The 16,446-nt window shown below is 42.7% G+C and overlaps 1 protein-coding gene across 5 annotated transcripts in view; it reads right to left on the bottom strand.

Annotated features, from left to right (window-relative positions):
- Window positions 1–16,446, bottom strand: part of DPH5 (diphthamide biosynthesis 5) — a 37,383-nt gene that overhangs the window by 18,615 nt on the left and 2,322 nt on the right. For all 5 annotated transcript variants that reach the window (XM_060232282.1, XM_060232279.1, XM_060232283.1 and 2 more), the window contains exons 2-4: window positions 15,476–15,664; window positions 14,007–14,131; window positions 8,185–8,293 (exon numbers count right to left, since the gene is read on the bottom strand). In XM_060232282.1, the coding sequence (XP_060088265.1) occupies window positions 8,185–8,293; window positions 14,007–14,131; window positions 15,476–15,610 (369 nt within the window). In that variant the 5' untranslated portion in view covers window positions 15,611–15,664. The remainder of the gene's footprint in view (window positions 1–8,184; window positions 8,294–14,006; window positions 14,132–15,475; window positions 15,665–16,446) is intronic.

The following is a 16,446-nucleotide window of genomic DNA, read 5'->3' on the forward strand; positions in this document are numbered from 1 at the left end:
ACAGTTAATTAGTCAGTTTAGTTTTTACTAAGGCAAGGGAGCCAAGCTCCCACCTTTGAAGAGTTTTCAGAGGAAGGTGTGTTCTTTCTGCTGACCTCTTGCACAAAATAAAAAAAAGATAAATATTCACACCCACTAATGCAACAGATTGACAAAATAAAATAATCCTTTAAAAATACTTAAAAAATATATTTTTAGTGTCCTCTTGAGAATTATTGCTGCATCAGCTGGAGCAGTGAACTCTGCATTACTTCAGATTGCCACCTATCCTTGCCTAAGATGTCTGGAAAAGGCTGTGCAATCACTGTTTTGTATTGAAGGCAAAAAAGACCTTTGTTGCTCATCTTGCTACGCACATGTAGAGGGACTCTAAGAAGCCTCCAGCATGGGTTATTGCTGGTTTTTGAGAAGTGTTCCCCATCACCACTTTCCCACAATATTCTGATGCATTCTTGCACCTCTGAGGTTTTCTTCAACTTTTTTCAAGCTGGCTCCACTCCAGAGTTTTGGGAAAGACTGCAGTAAGACTTGGATGGCTGTTAAGTGAGTGGGAAAAATTGGATTTTCTGGCCCACATGGGAACTAGCAATTGTACTTTTGTTGAGGGAACACTGTAAGGCTAACAGATTCCCCTGAAGAAGCCCGTTGGCAAAATGTGGTGGGAATTTCTGGGAACTTTTGGCTGAGTAATATATATATTTATATTTCCTTCATTTGTATAATCAGCCTTATTTTTTTTAAAGTTTTAAAGGTGTGGCCCCTTTTTCCCTTCTGGTCCTCATGGGAGCCATTTCCCTGACTCTGCCCCCCACAGCAGCTATTTCCTTCCCCTGCCACCAGGGGGGGGGTTTATCTACTCCCCCCCCCAAAAAAAAACTGGCACTAGAATATTATATCAATAAAACATTGTAACTACAGCATCAGATATTCTGAATTCTCAGCTTTCATTACTTTAAAAAGTCTACACCCTCCTCTGTTGAGGTAATACAATAAGGCATATCTTTGCAAGGGAAAGCAACAGAGACCTTTTTTTTTTTAAAAAAAGGATGGAAATTCAGAGAACATACTACACTTATTGTTATAATGGTATATTGATATATTCTTCTGCCAGGTTTTTTAAAAAATGCAAATCTTTGGTAGCTCAGGGAACAGAGGGGTGGTCACTTCTTGGAGACTACTGCAGAGAAATATGGAACTTGAGAGCCCCATTTGCTGCTGTGCTTTTTCTACAGCCACACCAGCAACAGGGAAACCAGAAAATCTCATCCCTGCGTTGAAGACACCTAAGACAAAAGTTCTCTCTCTGGTAGGGTATTTAAATGGCAACCCTCCCGTTCCCAGAAGCTCAGAGCAAGCTACAGAATACTGACACCAAAGTGATAAAAATACATTTCAATTACAATATACTTGCCACATCACAACTTCTTAATGAATATCACTTTAAAGCAGTGAGTAATGTCTTATTTTTTCTGTGGCTTGGATCCCCCCCCCCCACTTTGTGGGTTTTATGATTTTGCAGCACTGTTTTTGCCTTCTGAGTCACCTGGAGCCAGTCTTTAGAGAGGCAGCATAAATTCTGATCTCCTGTTAGAGAAATTAATCCCATCCCACTAAAGAAAGGCCAGAAAGATACAAAAGGTCATATAGCTAAATGCTGACCCAAACATTATTCGGCAATGGGTGTGACCAGCCCTTCTCTTTCACAGATGTACAACAAACTGCTTCCTCCTGCATGAACAGAGACAGGCAAGGGCAGCAAATGCAAAGTGCATGGGCTTTAGCAAGATCAGTCAAAAACGTTATGTCATCTCCTTACTGAGGGGTTGATTTTTCTTTTAAAAAACAAAGCCTCCCTTTCCCCAAGCAGTTGTTGTTTAAGAAACAAGACAAAACCAACTGGGGTATAAAGTAGTGATTCCTAGTAATCTCCCCACTGGGGAGATATACAATTTTGGGGGGTGGGCATTCAGAACTGTAGGGGACATTTCCTTCACACAGATAGTGGAGGCAAGTTCCTATGAGCATACATGAAACTAACTGCCTTATACTGAGTCAAACCATTAGTCTATCAAGGTCAAAAGGAAATACTTTATAAAGAGTGATTAAAATGTGGAATTTACTACCAGAGGATGTAGTGGTGGCTACAGGAATAAACAGCTTTAAAGAAGGATTAGATAGATTCATAGAGAATAGTGGCTACTAGACATGGTGACTAAGAGGAACCTCTGAATTCCAGAGCCAAGAGGCAACATCAGAGAAACATCTTGGTTGTCCAAAAGAACTGGTTGGCCACTGTGTGATACAGGATGCTGGACTAGTTATATTGGTCTGATCCAGCATTGTTCGTCTTATGTTCTTAGTACTGTCTACTCAGACTGGCAGCGGGTCTCCAGAGGCTTAGGTTGAGGTCTCTCACATCACCTAACACCTGATCCTTTTAACTGGAGATGCTGAGGATTGAACCTAGGACCAACTGCATTGCCAAGCAGTGGATGTTCTACCACTGATGCCAGGGGATGCTGGACTAGTAGGTCCCCCCCTCCCCCCCCCAAAAAAAAAAAATATGCCCAAGGCTGGCAACCCTACATATATCAAATATTCATATATAAACAAGGTTGTGTTATCTGGAGTGCTATGTTTACATCTTAACTTTTTTTTACTTACAGCCTGGAGGGTGGGCATTTCATGATAAATGATGTGTGCTTGGTGGGCAGATGTGAATTAAAGGGTAAGAATGACTGTCATAAAGAAAGCGGCCATAACTGCTCAAATTCTTACTCTATTGGCAATTAAAATTCTATTCCAAGGCAACATGGTACAAGCAGACTACATCTGACAGTCATTCTACACTTTACACATAATAAAGTTGCAGAATTCACCACAGGACTTTACTATATCAGATGCATGTGGGGATGGCCGTATTTTTGGAATGTTCTGTCTCATAATAAGCTTCTTAAGATGTCGTCTCTGCCTCTAATGCATACTACACTTAACATTTTCCCCATGCTGTGTACATATTCTTTATTGTGAAATGTGTTTAAGATGATAAAAAGTTCTGCCACCTGAAGTAGTTCAGTCCAAAACTCTACTATCTCATTGTGCAGAATAAGTTAATCCACATGCAAAAGTCACCTAGCTGGGCCTTCAAGTGTGAATTTATGCAAACTGGAAGCAAACTACAATTTACAAAATAGAAACAGTTTTTTAAAAATGGCTCAAAACACGAAAGAGGATTGTTCTATCCAATCACTGCCACCTTCAAAATGTTCAGGAATCACAAGATGGAAATTTCTCCTCAGACTTTGTGAAACTGGTTATAAAAAATGTAAAGACAGCGATGTCTCCCCAAACCCCACAACCATCATTGTGCACACTGGTCCTTTTGTGATTAGCAAAGGCACAGCTGCTGCCCTTCCTAGACAGAAGCAACCACCAGCTTCAGCTCACCCGATGTGTTTTCAAAAGAGATTACAAAGGTGTTTCCTGTTTTTCGCTTCTGGAGTATGAAGCTGTGCACCACGATCAGATTTAAACTTTGCACCCTTACCCACATACAAAGAAAGTCACCCCCTTTTTTTTAAGAGCTGGAATTGCTACTATTTAAAGGAAAAATCAACCAATGAATGTCAAATTCAGAAAGGTGGATGACAGGTCTTGTACTTTGCCCGTCATATGGCATTAGTAAGTATGTGGTTTCTGATCACTGAGAGGCTGTTTAGCTATACAGATAAGGGCCACCAGCTATTGGTAGATCTATTTTCCAGTAATTTGGCCAAGCCACTGTACAATGTCATCTGAGTTGCTATATCTTGTTGTAGCCATTCAACATAAGAGGCAGCGCACCTAGATGTACTTCCTTTCCTTTGCACTAAACCAATGGCAAATTATCTTCACTAGGTGAATAATTTGCAAAACCCCACCGGTTCGACAGATATGCATGTTAATCAGAAAAGCCTCCAACGTTTACCCCTTCCAATCAAGTTTTACTGTACTGGAAAGCTAGAAGTTTTCCTTTCTACTCTGCTTGATCTGGAACATCCTTCTACTCCTAGGGAGGTCAAGACCTGGAGGCTTGGCAGAAGAGGGTGGTGCAGCAACTTGGACTGAAGCCTTTGTCATAAGCAAGTAACAGGCAATTTCCCACCACACCACTACAACTACCTTAACTTGTTACATAGATGAGGGATAAAGAGCCAGCATTGTATAGAGCATAGTGTCAGGCCAGGACCAAGAAACCCAAGTTCAAACCCTGACTTGACATGAAACACATCGGGTTTACTTGGGCTAGTCACGCTTGCTTGGATTAACTCATATGGTTGCTGTGAGGCTAAAACAGAGGAAAGGAGAGCCCCTCTACGCTGCTCTGAGCTTCTTGGAGATGAGGCAGGAAAAAAGTAAATGAACAATCTAAATACGATCAGTGTGGAGAAATTACTATTAGCATAGCTCCACCTCTTGCCAGGTCTCTTGTGTTACAGAATGTGAAGATGACAATCTAGACCAGGGGTGTCAAATATGTGGCCCGGGGGCCAAATCAGCCCCCTGGAGGGCTCCTATCAAGCCCCCGAGCAACTGGCTCTTGTCTGCTTCCTTCTTCCTTTCTTGCTTCCTTCTACATCTCAGCTTGCTTTGCAAGGCCTGCTCAGTCGCACAGGAGCTACAGAGCAAACCTAGATTTTCTCCATTGGCTGAGGCTCTTCCCCCTCCTGGTCCCCTGGGGAGGAAGAGAAAGAGCCAGAGCTTCCTTTGCCCAGTTCCCTGGGTCCCATGGGAGAAATTGAAAGAAAGCACCTTTAAGACCAACAAGTGCTAATGTTTTAAGCATGTTTTAAGTTTTTTTTTAAAAAAAATCTTTAGTTGTGTTTGTCTATGTCCTTTAAAAAGTTTATATCTCTGCTACCTAATCTTAACAAGGTCTCATTTAGGTCAGATCCGGCCCTCATAACAAAGGAGTTCGACACCCCTGATCTAGACTTTTATAAACAATGATTACATACCAATAACTACTTTAACACAAGAACCAACAATGCCTGCATGATGGACTATGATTTCACAAGGCAGAAAAAAAAAGTCTGCACTATCCTGTAAACATCTTCTCTCATCTTGGACCAATGGCACAAGACTGCAAAGTAATTTTGTGCCGGGGGAAACAACAAGCTGCCCCAGTCCAACTTTTGAGGTTTCTATAGCTAGACATGAAAAAGAAAGAAAGAAAATCCAGTCCTGGTACAATTGATCAAAATATATTTTTTCTGTGGTCATCTTTTCCATTTTGGCAGCCATAGACCTTTTCTCATGAAGCAGAAAGCCAACTGGTGCTAGTCTTGGCATTGCTACTCTGTATTTACAGGGACTGTAAAAAAATCATTACAACCATGACTGCAACATGAATAACATAAAACCTGCACATATCAGCTTTCATATATATTTTTTTAAAACCTAAACAACTTTCTGTCACGCATGCTGCAAAGGAGACGTAGGACAGCACAGGCAATTTCCCCCAAAGGCCCAGAAGTGGAACAGACTGAAGAAGTTCCCAGCAACAGGCAGCAGAATGACTTGATGCAAGACTGCGCTCAGTCTCTCTCCAGACTTGTTCCACTCTTCACAATACAGGCCTCCATCCACTGTGCCATTAGCAATTAGACACTGTGCAACATGGTCTCATAAAATCCTGGGGGTGGCTGGTTTGAAACAGAAAGTAATTGCTCCTATTTAAAGGGTCCTGGTATGCTATTGATTTTACCATTCCTATTAGTTGCTGGGAAAAACAGAAGGCAAAAGAAGAAGGGGATGGCAAAAAAATGAGATGGCTGGACAGCGTTACTGATGTAACAAACACGAATTTGAGCAGACTTCAGAGAATGGTAGAAGACAGGAAGGCCTGGCGTGACTTTGTCCATGGGGTCGCAAAGAGTCGGACTCGACTGTGTGACTGAACAACAACATTAGTTGCTTACAGCCATTAGTAAGAGTGGGTCACACTCATACTGACTGGGTTTCCTATTCTTTTTATTCTGTATTTACAGCATCATGCTGTGAGACAGGTACTATTTTCTCTTGTGCGGATTGATCTTCATCTCCCTGCAGAACCATAACTCCTCCCCCTGGAGTTATCAACACCTGCCACACATCCGTGATGAAGCAAGCTCTGGCTCACAAAGTTTATGTTGTAATAAATATGTTAAGTCTCTAAAGCACCACACAGCTCTTCAATGCTTTTGGTGCCACAGACTGAGGTCTCCAACAGATGAGACAAAGATCATGCCTCTGCAGAACTCCTCTGCCCCTAGAAAGCAACCTGTAGACTCCAGCAGCCTCAGCGCCACATGGGGAAGAAAGAGGAGGTTTAATCCTTCAATAGCTTGGTTTTGCTATTTGAAACCAGTTAGCCAATTCTGTTGTTAAGCATTTTCAAGGGGGGAAAAAGTCAATTAAAAACAGTCTCCCCTCTACAAGCTTAATAATGAAGCAGGAAGCCTCAACAGGAAGCCCTCCCTGAACCATCCATGGATATGAGTGCTGTTCCTGGCTGCAATAAGAGCTGGGGGAGGCAAGAAAATCACATGCCATTCCAGATATCATTCTGTTTATGGAAAAACTTCAACAGACCCATGCTCTGGTTTTGAGCTGCAAAATGGAGCAGAAGGATAAGAGTTAACTATCTACTTCCTAATTGCTAATTCCCAAGGCAAATTAAGGCTGCCAAATTTTTTGTTGCCTCAGAAGGTCAGACTAGAACCAATAGGTTGAAATTAAAAGAGTTTCTGGTTAAACATTAGGAAGAACTTCCTGACAGTTAGAGTGGTTCCTCAGTGGAACAGGCTTCCTTGGAAGGTGATGGGCTCTCCTTCCTTGGAGATTTTTAAACAGAGGCTAGATAGCTCTCTGACAGCAATGCTGATTCTTTGAATTAGGCAGATCATGAGGAAGAGGGTGGAAAGGGCTGCATCAGTGTTTAGATCTTGTGGCCCTTTCTTGCCTGCCCAGGGAAATGCTGATTTACACTTTGGGATCAGTCAGCAATTTTTTTCCAGGCCAGCTTGGCAAGGGATTCTGCAGGTTTTTGTCAACTGGGCATGGAGCAGGGGTCAGTGGGGATGTATATGTGTGTGCGGGGGGTGGGTGGGGGGAGGTATTTATGAATTTCTTGCACTGTGCAGGGAGTTGGACTAGGTGACCCTGGAGGTCCCTTCAAACTTTATGATTCTAAGCCCTCAGCCTGCACTTTAAGGATTCCTTCCATCAGGGGAAGATGCTGCTGTAAGTGCAGTGGATGTTATGGGATTCAACTCAACATACCAAAAAAGGTAAGAATTAAACTAAAAAGGGGAAAGGATGAGATGGTCACTGTTGTATGTCAACTGGACAAGATGGAGTACCAGTTCAAAGCTGTCAAATCTCATCCCCTTTCACTTTTCCCAGTGAATGACCAAGAGGACTCATCAATGCATGCATGTGGGGTATTGCAGCCGCCCTAAGGAAATCCCTTCCTTCCCAACTCCTTTCCTGTGGTTAGAGAGCTCTTCCACTACTCAGGGTCCCAGTTCTTCCCTCAGCTGCCCCTGCGCCCTGATTCACTAGAAGATGGGGTGTGTGTACATGAATCCTAAACTTTGTCATGGAAAACGGATCAAAGTCTTCATATCTGGTAACCAAGCAAAGCTCCAAAGGGGCTGTTTTGGCTTGAGAATATGGAACATATGTGGAAGGCATGAGCCCCTCCTCCTGCCACACCAGTCTTGAGCCAAACTGGGCTCCTGCTGATTTTTAAGATGACTTTCCCTGCAGCTGCCATGTGGCTGAAGGGAAAGCTAGTCAGATCTGGGCAATCTAGAACCTACATGCAAAATAAAGTATCCTGTAGTTTGGCCCTGAGACACCACCAGTTTCTGTACCGAAGGATAAAGAATTGCACTGCCTATTCCTATTTTACACATACACTGGATAAGAAAAATAAAACACCCTTTTTAAAGCCTGTTACATCATGAAAAACATTTGCAGCACTTTCAGAAAAAAAAAAAAGGAAGCATCAACATATTCTGGAAACCAGGCCGGAAACTGCACAACTTTCATAGCCACTTCCTGAAGATTCGGTGGCATGTCATGACCTCCATTCCCCAGAATCCTCATAGCAAGATGGACTGAAGATTTTGGCTGATATCACATAGCCAAGCTAGTTACCTGTAAACCACAGCAGCCAACAGCATTGAGTATAGAAGCATTGTGTATAACTCGATAAGGAATCCCCAGCTTCACTGCTCGGAGAATGAGGTCACTGTGTGTAGTAGCCCTGTGGAGAGGAAGCAACAGGTTATGGGATTTGGGAGGGGGGCTTGCTTTTCAATTCATTTAGAATCAGTTCTCTCACGGCTTCCCTTACAATAAATCAGTAAAGGATAGCTTCACAACCAACGCAAGTCTGCTTGTGGAGTAAGATGGGATAGAAGCATTTTAAATAACAAAATGTACCAACATTATTTCAATAGCAAGCACAGCTGCTGTGGGTGTATTGCTCTCATGCTGGTGTGTCCCACAGAAAAACACAAAGAACATTGGGCCAGGGAACCCTGACACACACATAGCCAGATGTTGAAAAGCCTATATATGCCTTCCACGCTTCACCCCTTGCTATGGGAAATGCCAACGTACGCACCCCTTGCTATTCACACTATTCACAGCATGAAGTGTACAATCCAGAAGCACCTTGGCTATATAATTCTGTGGAGTGTATAAACTGATCCTATAAGACATAAAATAGTAACGTAGGCTCAAGTGTACACTTAATGCATTTCAGTAGTATGGCTGTACACAGGGGTGGAAAGCACAAGCTCCTTTGCATATTAGGCCACACACCTCTGATGCAGCCAATCCTCCAAGAGCTTACAAAAAAGAGCCTTGTAAGCTCTTTTGAGGATTGGCTACATCAGGGGTGTGTGGCCTAATATGCAAAGGAGCTCGTGCTAGAATCCCACCCCGGCTGTACAGAAGACTGAGGGGGAAGAAGGACTGAGTTCTCCATGTCAAATGCCAAAAAGCTTTCTACATTCAACTAGCTAAAACAGAAAGCGCAAGAAACTCTAAACTGTCAAAATGCACGTCTTTTACATTTTTATTTTAATGAAGTAAATTTCTGCCTGCTAACTAGATGTTCCTCTGTTTCTTTGTCTCTGGCAAAGGACAGCAGGACATCTGTTGACTGGCAAACATCAGCTTTGTTGAGTGCAAACAGTAACTTCGGCAGGACTCCAATCTTCCTTCCAATTACGGAGGAAACAGGTCTCCCCGTAATTGTAAATGAGAAACTTTGCATGCATGCTCTGCATTTGCACCAGTATACTAAATCCTTGTTTTCATGATACATTCAAAAGTGTTATTCAGGACTTCGGGGAAGGTCCATTGTACCCATCCCCACCGCTCCTAAGCCTCAGTTGCTGAGAAAAATAATTCTATTCTGGGGGAGGGGGAGGTTGCAGAAACAAAAGGTTGCAAGAAGTCAAGAGAACAGCGCTAGCATGTACCAACAGCATGCAAATGAAGGCTCAGATGGACGGTCCAACTAGGGAGGTGTAGCCCCTTGTTCGATTGATTAATGACTGAGGTTTGGCTCAAAGGATCACCCATCTAAATATATGCTGCCTGCCACTAATTTACACGAAGCTGTTTGTGTAAGAAATATCAGCTTTAAAAAGGCAAGGATAGGCACCATGGAACAGGTCATGACTGAAAAAGCATGAATACTGAAAACGCTTCCTTTGTAAAGGCTGCTGTCCAAGAGCACATCCATCATATTTTATTGCATTATGAACTCCCAAGTATGGAAAGTCATTTAAATAAAGCCCAAATCTGAACAATAGTTTCAGCTGCCCTCTTTTCCCAAAGGTATCATAGTTCAATGCTGCCCAGTCCACAGAGCTGAACTGGCACCAGCAGCATCTGGCTGAAAATGGCCATTAGGCAGCGCCGCAAGGGTCCCAGATGCTTTCCAGGGTTGAAGCATCATATTCAGAGGAGCTCTCAAAAGTTCCTCTTTAACTGAATGTTGTTCAATTGCTATCATTTCTCACCCAAAGTTCTACTCTAAACTCTGACTGAGAAATGTGTCTACATCCTTCAAGCTCAGCCAAAGGATCCAACAGTGCTATCCAAACCAAAGTTATACCCTTCTAAGGGCACTGGCTTCAGTGGACTTGGACTACAGTAACTCTGCTTAGGATGGCCTGGCAAGAGTCCCAACTCATTTCTACCACGTTGCAAGGAGAGCAGAGGAGAGAAATTAGTGGGGAGAAAAAGAAATAAAAGAATGCTGTTAAAAATAAGCTTGCTGAATTAGGACAAGAAGAGAGGTCTACATCAACTGTTCTTCCTAGATGACCAGCAGACTGTTCCTTCTCCCCCCTCCCCCCAGATAATGTAACAACTAAAGGCAGAGAAGTACATGCCAGACAGCAGTGGGAAGGCATCCATATCTTGAGCTCCAAAGTAGGGGTTTGAAAACTTCTTTGTTGGGAGCCTGTTTGGTCTCCAAAATACAGCTGTACGTCCAGGGCTGTCTGCCTTGAGTTTATCTAATTATGAAGTGACTTGTAAGGTAGGGGGAGGAGGAAAGTTTTGCTAGTCTTATGAACAACAACAAAAAAGTTAATGCAGACATCTCTTTTCCTTCCTGCTGCCTGAAAGCTATTCATTTATCCTGAACTGAATTCCTTTATTGTTTTGTTACCCTGGTAGTGTATATTCCCCTCCAGTTTGCTATGAACAGGACCGGCCACTTGCATTGTTTTTAGTTCTTTTGCTGAGCTCCTAACACTGAGGTGTTTAAAATGTGAATTAAAGAGCAACAAACAGAAGTTCACAAGTCAAAAATTGGACACCTCAAGGGCTGCCACTGGTCTCCCTCCACCACTGTTGCCAAATCAGAGGCAAAAACAGGAGTGCTGCACGTTGACACCTATAATTAAATTGCAGAATTCTTACAGGGTGGGAATTGGGACTTTGGCCCACCATCTTTAGTCTGCTCTGTATCAGTGTGATCCTCCAGCAAAACCAGCTGGAGCTGGAGAGATCCACATCATGAACAAACTCAGCAGTCTTATGAAGAGTCAAGGCAGGGCTGGTGTGCAATTTGGCTTAGAGTCTCAGGGTTCATTCTAAACAAAACAAACTTCCCAGTTCTCACAGAAATTCAAAAATAAACACGCACTGGTGCCAGTGTTCCCTCTAAGCTGAATTAGTTTTTCAGTCTACAGTTCACATGTTTTTGTCTTAGCTCAGGAAAAATGGCCCCAGAGCAAGCTAATTTATGCAGTAGCTCACAGCGTTAATGCCTGTAGCTCAAAGTAGAATTTTTGCTCACTCCACAGCTTAGAGGGAGTATTGACTGGTGCATGTGATGGGGTTGCCTACCCTAGTTCTAGTATCCACTTCCTTATTCCTTCCTGCCCTTCCTCATCCTTCCATGCCTTTTCCTTTCCAATTGCTCCAAATTCTAGGATAAGCTCAAAATTGGCTTCTGAATTCTGGGCACGCTCCAAGAACCTGTCCTTGGCTTTTGCTTTCAGCCATTACCAGCACAATATTTATAAAAAACCCGCCCACACCAGCTTCAGTCAAAAGCTTCTCTTTTGGAGACTTGGAGGGTTTCTGCACAGGAGAAAACTTGTGTGGTTCCCTGTTGCCAGTGTGATTGCCAATACAGCACAGCAGCAATGGGGCTTCCATGTGGGAGGTTGGCCCCACAGTTTCCCTGCTCCAGACTCCTGGCAGAAGCCATCTTCTCCTGGGCCACAGAGGCTTTTTCTTTCTTGTTACATTGGTGCATTATTATAAAAATAAGCATCACAGGTTCTGTGAATTCCCAACTTTCATTTTTTTTTAAAGTTATTTCTCTAGTCCCTTCTCTCAGCGGTTGGCATTCCTGTGGCAAAAGGGGCTACAGGCTTACTTTTTTTTAGATAGCCCAAGATTTTAATAACACCACTGCTTGCTTGAATGGTTGCAATGACTTTAATTCTCAAAGGCTGACATCATCTGCAGTTAAGTACCCATTCAATGATTTAAAAAAAATCCTCTTCTTGATGTCCCTCAGAGCTATATTTACATAAATTACTCTTTTTTTTAAAACACATGCACCTCTTTATGAAGAGAAACTCCTTCTATGTTTATGGTGATTACATTTCCCCAGTGCCCCCACCCAACACTGCCATATTAATTTTGATTCACCATCTGGAGAAAAAGACCTCTTCTCTGCAGCTTGACATTACAGATTGATGATGTTTGACTGGTCAGGGCAGAAGGACAGCCTTCTGGGGCAAGGAAGGACTGCCACCTCCAGCGGGAATAGGAAATGGAACTAAGAGGCTTAATAAACCAAACTGATAAACCATTGGTAATGACCCAGATGTCCACATATGGCTAGAACACATGAAGCCCAGCAGGAAGATGCATATAGCAGATAGGCAGCATTACATTTCAAAAGCAACCAGATGGCAAGAATCTCCAGCAACAAATGAACGCCATGCAAGAAAAATGCAACCTGGGAACTCTTTGCAGCTTGCAAAATCATTACAAATTTTGTGGTGCCACCCTGAGCAAAGTTACACTCTTGTAAGCTCATGGACTTTGATGATCCTAGAAGGAAGCAACTCTGCTTTAGGATTGCACTGTTAGAACTGTCACTAAAATGGACAGTGTATGTATCTAGTGAGTGTGTATTTCTATCTAAAGATGTGCTTCCAGAAGCTACATCCATGTAAACATGATCTGCTATGACTAGCGCACTCCTTCCTCCCCTGTGTGAATCCCCCTCCTTCCTTTTCCTTAGTTTGTTTTAAACTAGGTGTAATTTTACATCTGCAATGGCATGCACCACTTTTTAACAGTCATTATGATTTCCCCCCTTATTTATGGTTTTAAAAATGGAGAACAAAAGAGACAAATAATACATAAAATTAGAACTTGAAATTTTGAAGAACAGACATAGCATCCCTTTGAGGTACTCCAAAGCTACTGAGGAGGCTTCTAAGAATTGACATTGTAACGCTATAATTATTGCCTTGGAGTGAAGGTGGCATGGAGTAGCCTGATCCTGTCAGATCTCAGAAGCTAAGCATGGTCAGCACTTGGAAGGAAGACCACTAAAGAAGACTGTGCAGAGGAAGGCACTGACAAAACTACCTCTGCTTCTCACTTGCCTCAAAAGTCTCTTGCTGGGGTTGCCATAAGTTGGTTGCAACTTGATGGCACTTAGGTACATAATTATTGCCTTGGCGGTGTAATTGAAAGTTCAGTCGTCACATGTCACCCACATACTTTGTTATATCATATGGATCTGTTGGATGAACAGCAGCACCTTCCACAATGCAAGAGGGGAAGCCTCCTTTCACCAGGGCATGCATCAGAGGAAAGCATTAGTATTACTGCAAAAAAATGCATGGGATCCAACTCATGGCATCAAAACTTCTTTCTCAGGGACATTCATCCATCTCCCTCTATTTTTGTCTTCCACCAGTAGGTATTTGCTGCATCGTATTGTTATACCATCTTGGTCCTGTTGAACTGTTCTGTTGGACTGAACACTGTAATCGGTTTTTACTGATATGCTGTTTTATTGTTATATTGATTTTATTGTGATTTTATTATTCATGTTGTGCTCCGCTCTGAGCCCCTATGGGGAATGGGCAGAATATAAATAAACAGATAATAATAATAGGTGAAGACTTCTTTGTTTTGTTTGGCAGTCCCACACAGCAGCTGAAGGGAATGTCTTGCTAAAAATATTCTAAACAAATAAATACAGTCCAAAGTAAAAATTAAATTAAAACATGGAAAGAATGAGGTGAGTTGCTTGTATGTCAGCTGTGCAAGGTCAGAGCATACCAAAAACAAGTCAGTCCATACCAAAAATATGAGTTCTTGGAAATCAATCTTTTCACACATAATCAATCCTGAATTAGTGATTTACCACCACCACAAAAAAGACTATTTAAACTGCTGTTGCTTCTTACCCAAAAGGATCTCCAACTACAAGAAAAGCAACATCACATTGATGGGCATCCTTCAGGACTGTATCTGCATTCTGTTCCACTGTTTCTCTGTCTGCAAGAATCAGCTCTTTGCCATAAAATTGCTCCTAGAAAAAAAAAAAACCATGAGGTCATACCTATTTACATTCTTTTTCCAGGGAATTCCAGGCAACATATGTGCTTCTATAAAAACATCTGAATATCATTTAAACATTCTTACAGCAATCTCTGAGGGAGGCTGAGTGCCAGCAAGTGGCTCAATGTCTCACAGTAAGCGTCATGGCTGACCAGAGATTTGCACTCACGCCAACTTAGTCCAAGTCTAGCACCCTATCCGTTACACAACAGTGATTGCTTCTTTTTGTCTCAGATTAAAATCTTTCACAACAACTGGAACCCAAAGGATACCATAAAACCAAAGAAAAAGTGGTCTGCCCCTTAACAGAGTCTTAATTTGATGTTATTAGGTGATGTTAGTTACTTCCATGCTATGAAAAGTTTAACTTTTCTAGCTCAACATATGAAACCTCTATTAAAGGGGCAGAGTATTTTCCCTCCAGGTTGCTGGCAACTTTAAATGAATCATCCTCTAAACCTTTTTCTTGAACAGGAAGTGGGCACCATACTTCCTGCCATATGCCATATCTTAACCAATCAGAAGACTCTATTTCATCATGGAGATTCCCCAAGGTTTTTCAAGATTTCCAAATGCTTTCATAAAGTATTCTTTTGTTCTTATGCTCTCCATTGATATTATTCCTCCCCTCCTTTCCTCCCCTCCTACTTCTCAAATTATTGAGAGCAGGAGTTTGCTTGCTGCCAGCAGGCCTACCACTGCAGCCTCTTGACCCACAAGACTATTACTCCTGGGAATAAAGTTGCCTAGGGTCAAAATAACTGTGGGGTGGGGTGAGCCAGGAAGATTTATGATCCATTCCGGAGGGCCTGTAAAACAGAGTTGTTTCACCAGGCTTTCAGCTGAGGCAGTGGGCATCACTTGTTACCGGCCTCGCCCCCTCACTCCATCCCAGTGCTACATGATCTGCTGGACCTAGACAACAGGTCACATCTGTGAGGTGGAATTTGCCATCTTAATCTTTGTAATTTTAGATTATATATTTTAAATTGGGTTTTTTACTGTTTTTACTGTTGACAGTTTTATGATGTAACCCACCCTGAGTCTGTTCTAATGGAAGGGTGGGCTAAAAATCAAAATAAATAAATAAATAGGGTCTCTGTGCTGGATTCAATCTATTGACTTACCCACACTCACACAGCAAGTTTTATAGCCGACTGGAATTTGAACCAGGTTTTCTTGTCCATGTACAAATCTCCATCCATGCTCTCCCTCTATTGCGTACTATTATCTCATAGTGTTGTGGTAGATTCCTCAGCATGAACTTGTTTTTAAGAGCTTTAAAACAAAACTCCTTCCATCTGTAATCACCTACCAGTGCTTCCTTTCCAACTGTGAGAACTGAAGTGTAGGCCTCCAAGTACACTCGGCTACACTGCTGCACAACCTCCAGGCCTCTCACTGTAATATCTTTGGCATCTCCAAGTCCAAGTCCAATCAGATAAAGCATTTTGTTAAATCAAAGAATAAAATCAGTGTCAGATCTAGAAGGGGGACTTGCAACCTGTGAAAAAGATGAAGAATTAAAAGGTAGGTAGGTAGGTAGGTAATTTTATTTATATCCCGCCCTCCCCGCCGGAGCAGGCTCAGGGCGGCTAACAACATCATTCAGTTTCCCTTATACAAAAGACAAGGTTACATTAACATTAAACATTAAAAATTCTGATAGGTTTAAAATCACTTAATTAAGTTAATAAAAGTGCTAATGCTAGTTGTGCTTTTATAATGGCGGTAGTCATTAGCAATTTCTTTCTTCGTCAGCGAAAGCCAGTCGGAAGAGGAAGGTCTTGCAGGCCCTGCGGAATTGTTCAAGGTCCCGCAGGGCCCGCATTTCCTCTGGAAGTTGGTTCCATAGGTTCGGGGCTGCAGAGGAGAAGGCCCGGTTACGGGTACATTGCAGCTTCACCTCTTTCGGTCCGGGGGTGGTCAACAAGTTTTTTCCAGCTGACCTCAGTGCTCTCTGGGGTTCGTATGGGGAGAGACGGTCCCTAAGGTAGACAGGTCCTCGACCATATAGGGCTTTAAAGGTAATGACCAGCACTTTGTAACGAACCCGGTATATAACTGGCAGCCAGTGCAGCTCGCGCAGCCCAGGCTGTATGTGCTCCCATTTAGGGAGCCCCAACAACAGTCTGGCCGCTGCATTCTGCACCAGCTGCAGCTTCCGGGTTCGGTACAGAGGCAGCCCCATGTAGAGGGCATTACAGTAATCCAGTCTCGAGGTGACCGTTGCGTGAAGTACCGTTGCCAGGTCTTGGCGCTCTAGGAAGGGAGCCAACTGCCTTG

Source organism: Heteronotia binoei, chromosome 2, assembly GCF_032191835.1.
Source record: "Heteronotia binoei isolate CCM8104 ecotype False Entrance Well chromosome 2, APGP_CSIRO_Hbin_v1, whole genome shotgun sequence".
In the NCBI taxonomy this organism is placed as follows: domain Eukaryota; kingdom Metazoa; phylum Chordata; class Lepidosauria; order Squamata; family Gekkonidae; genus Heteronotia; species Heteronotia binoei.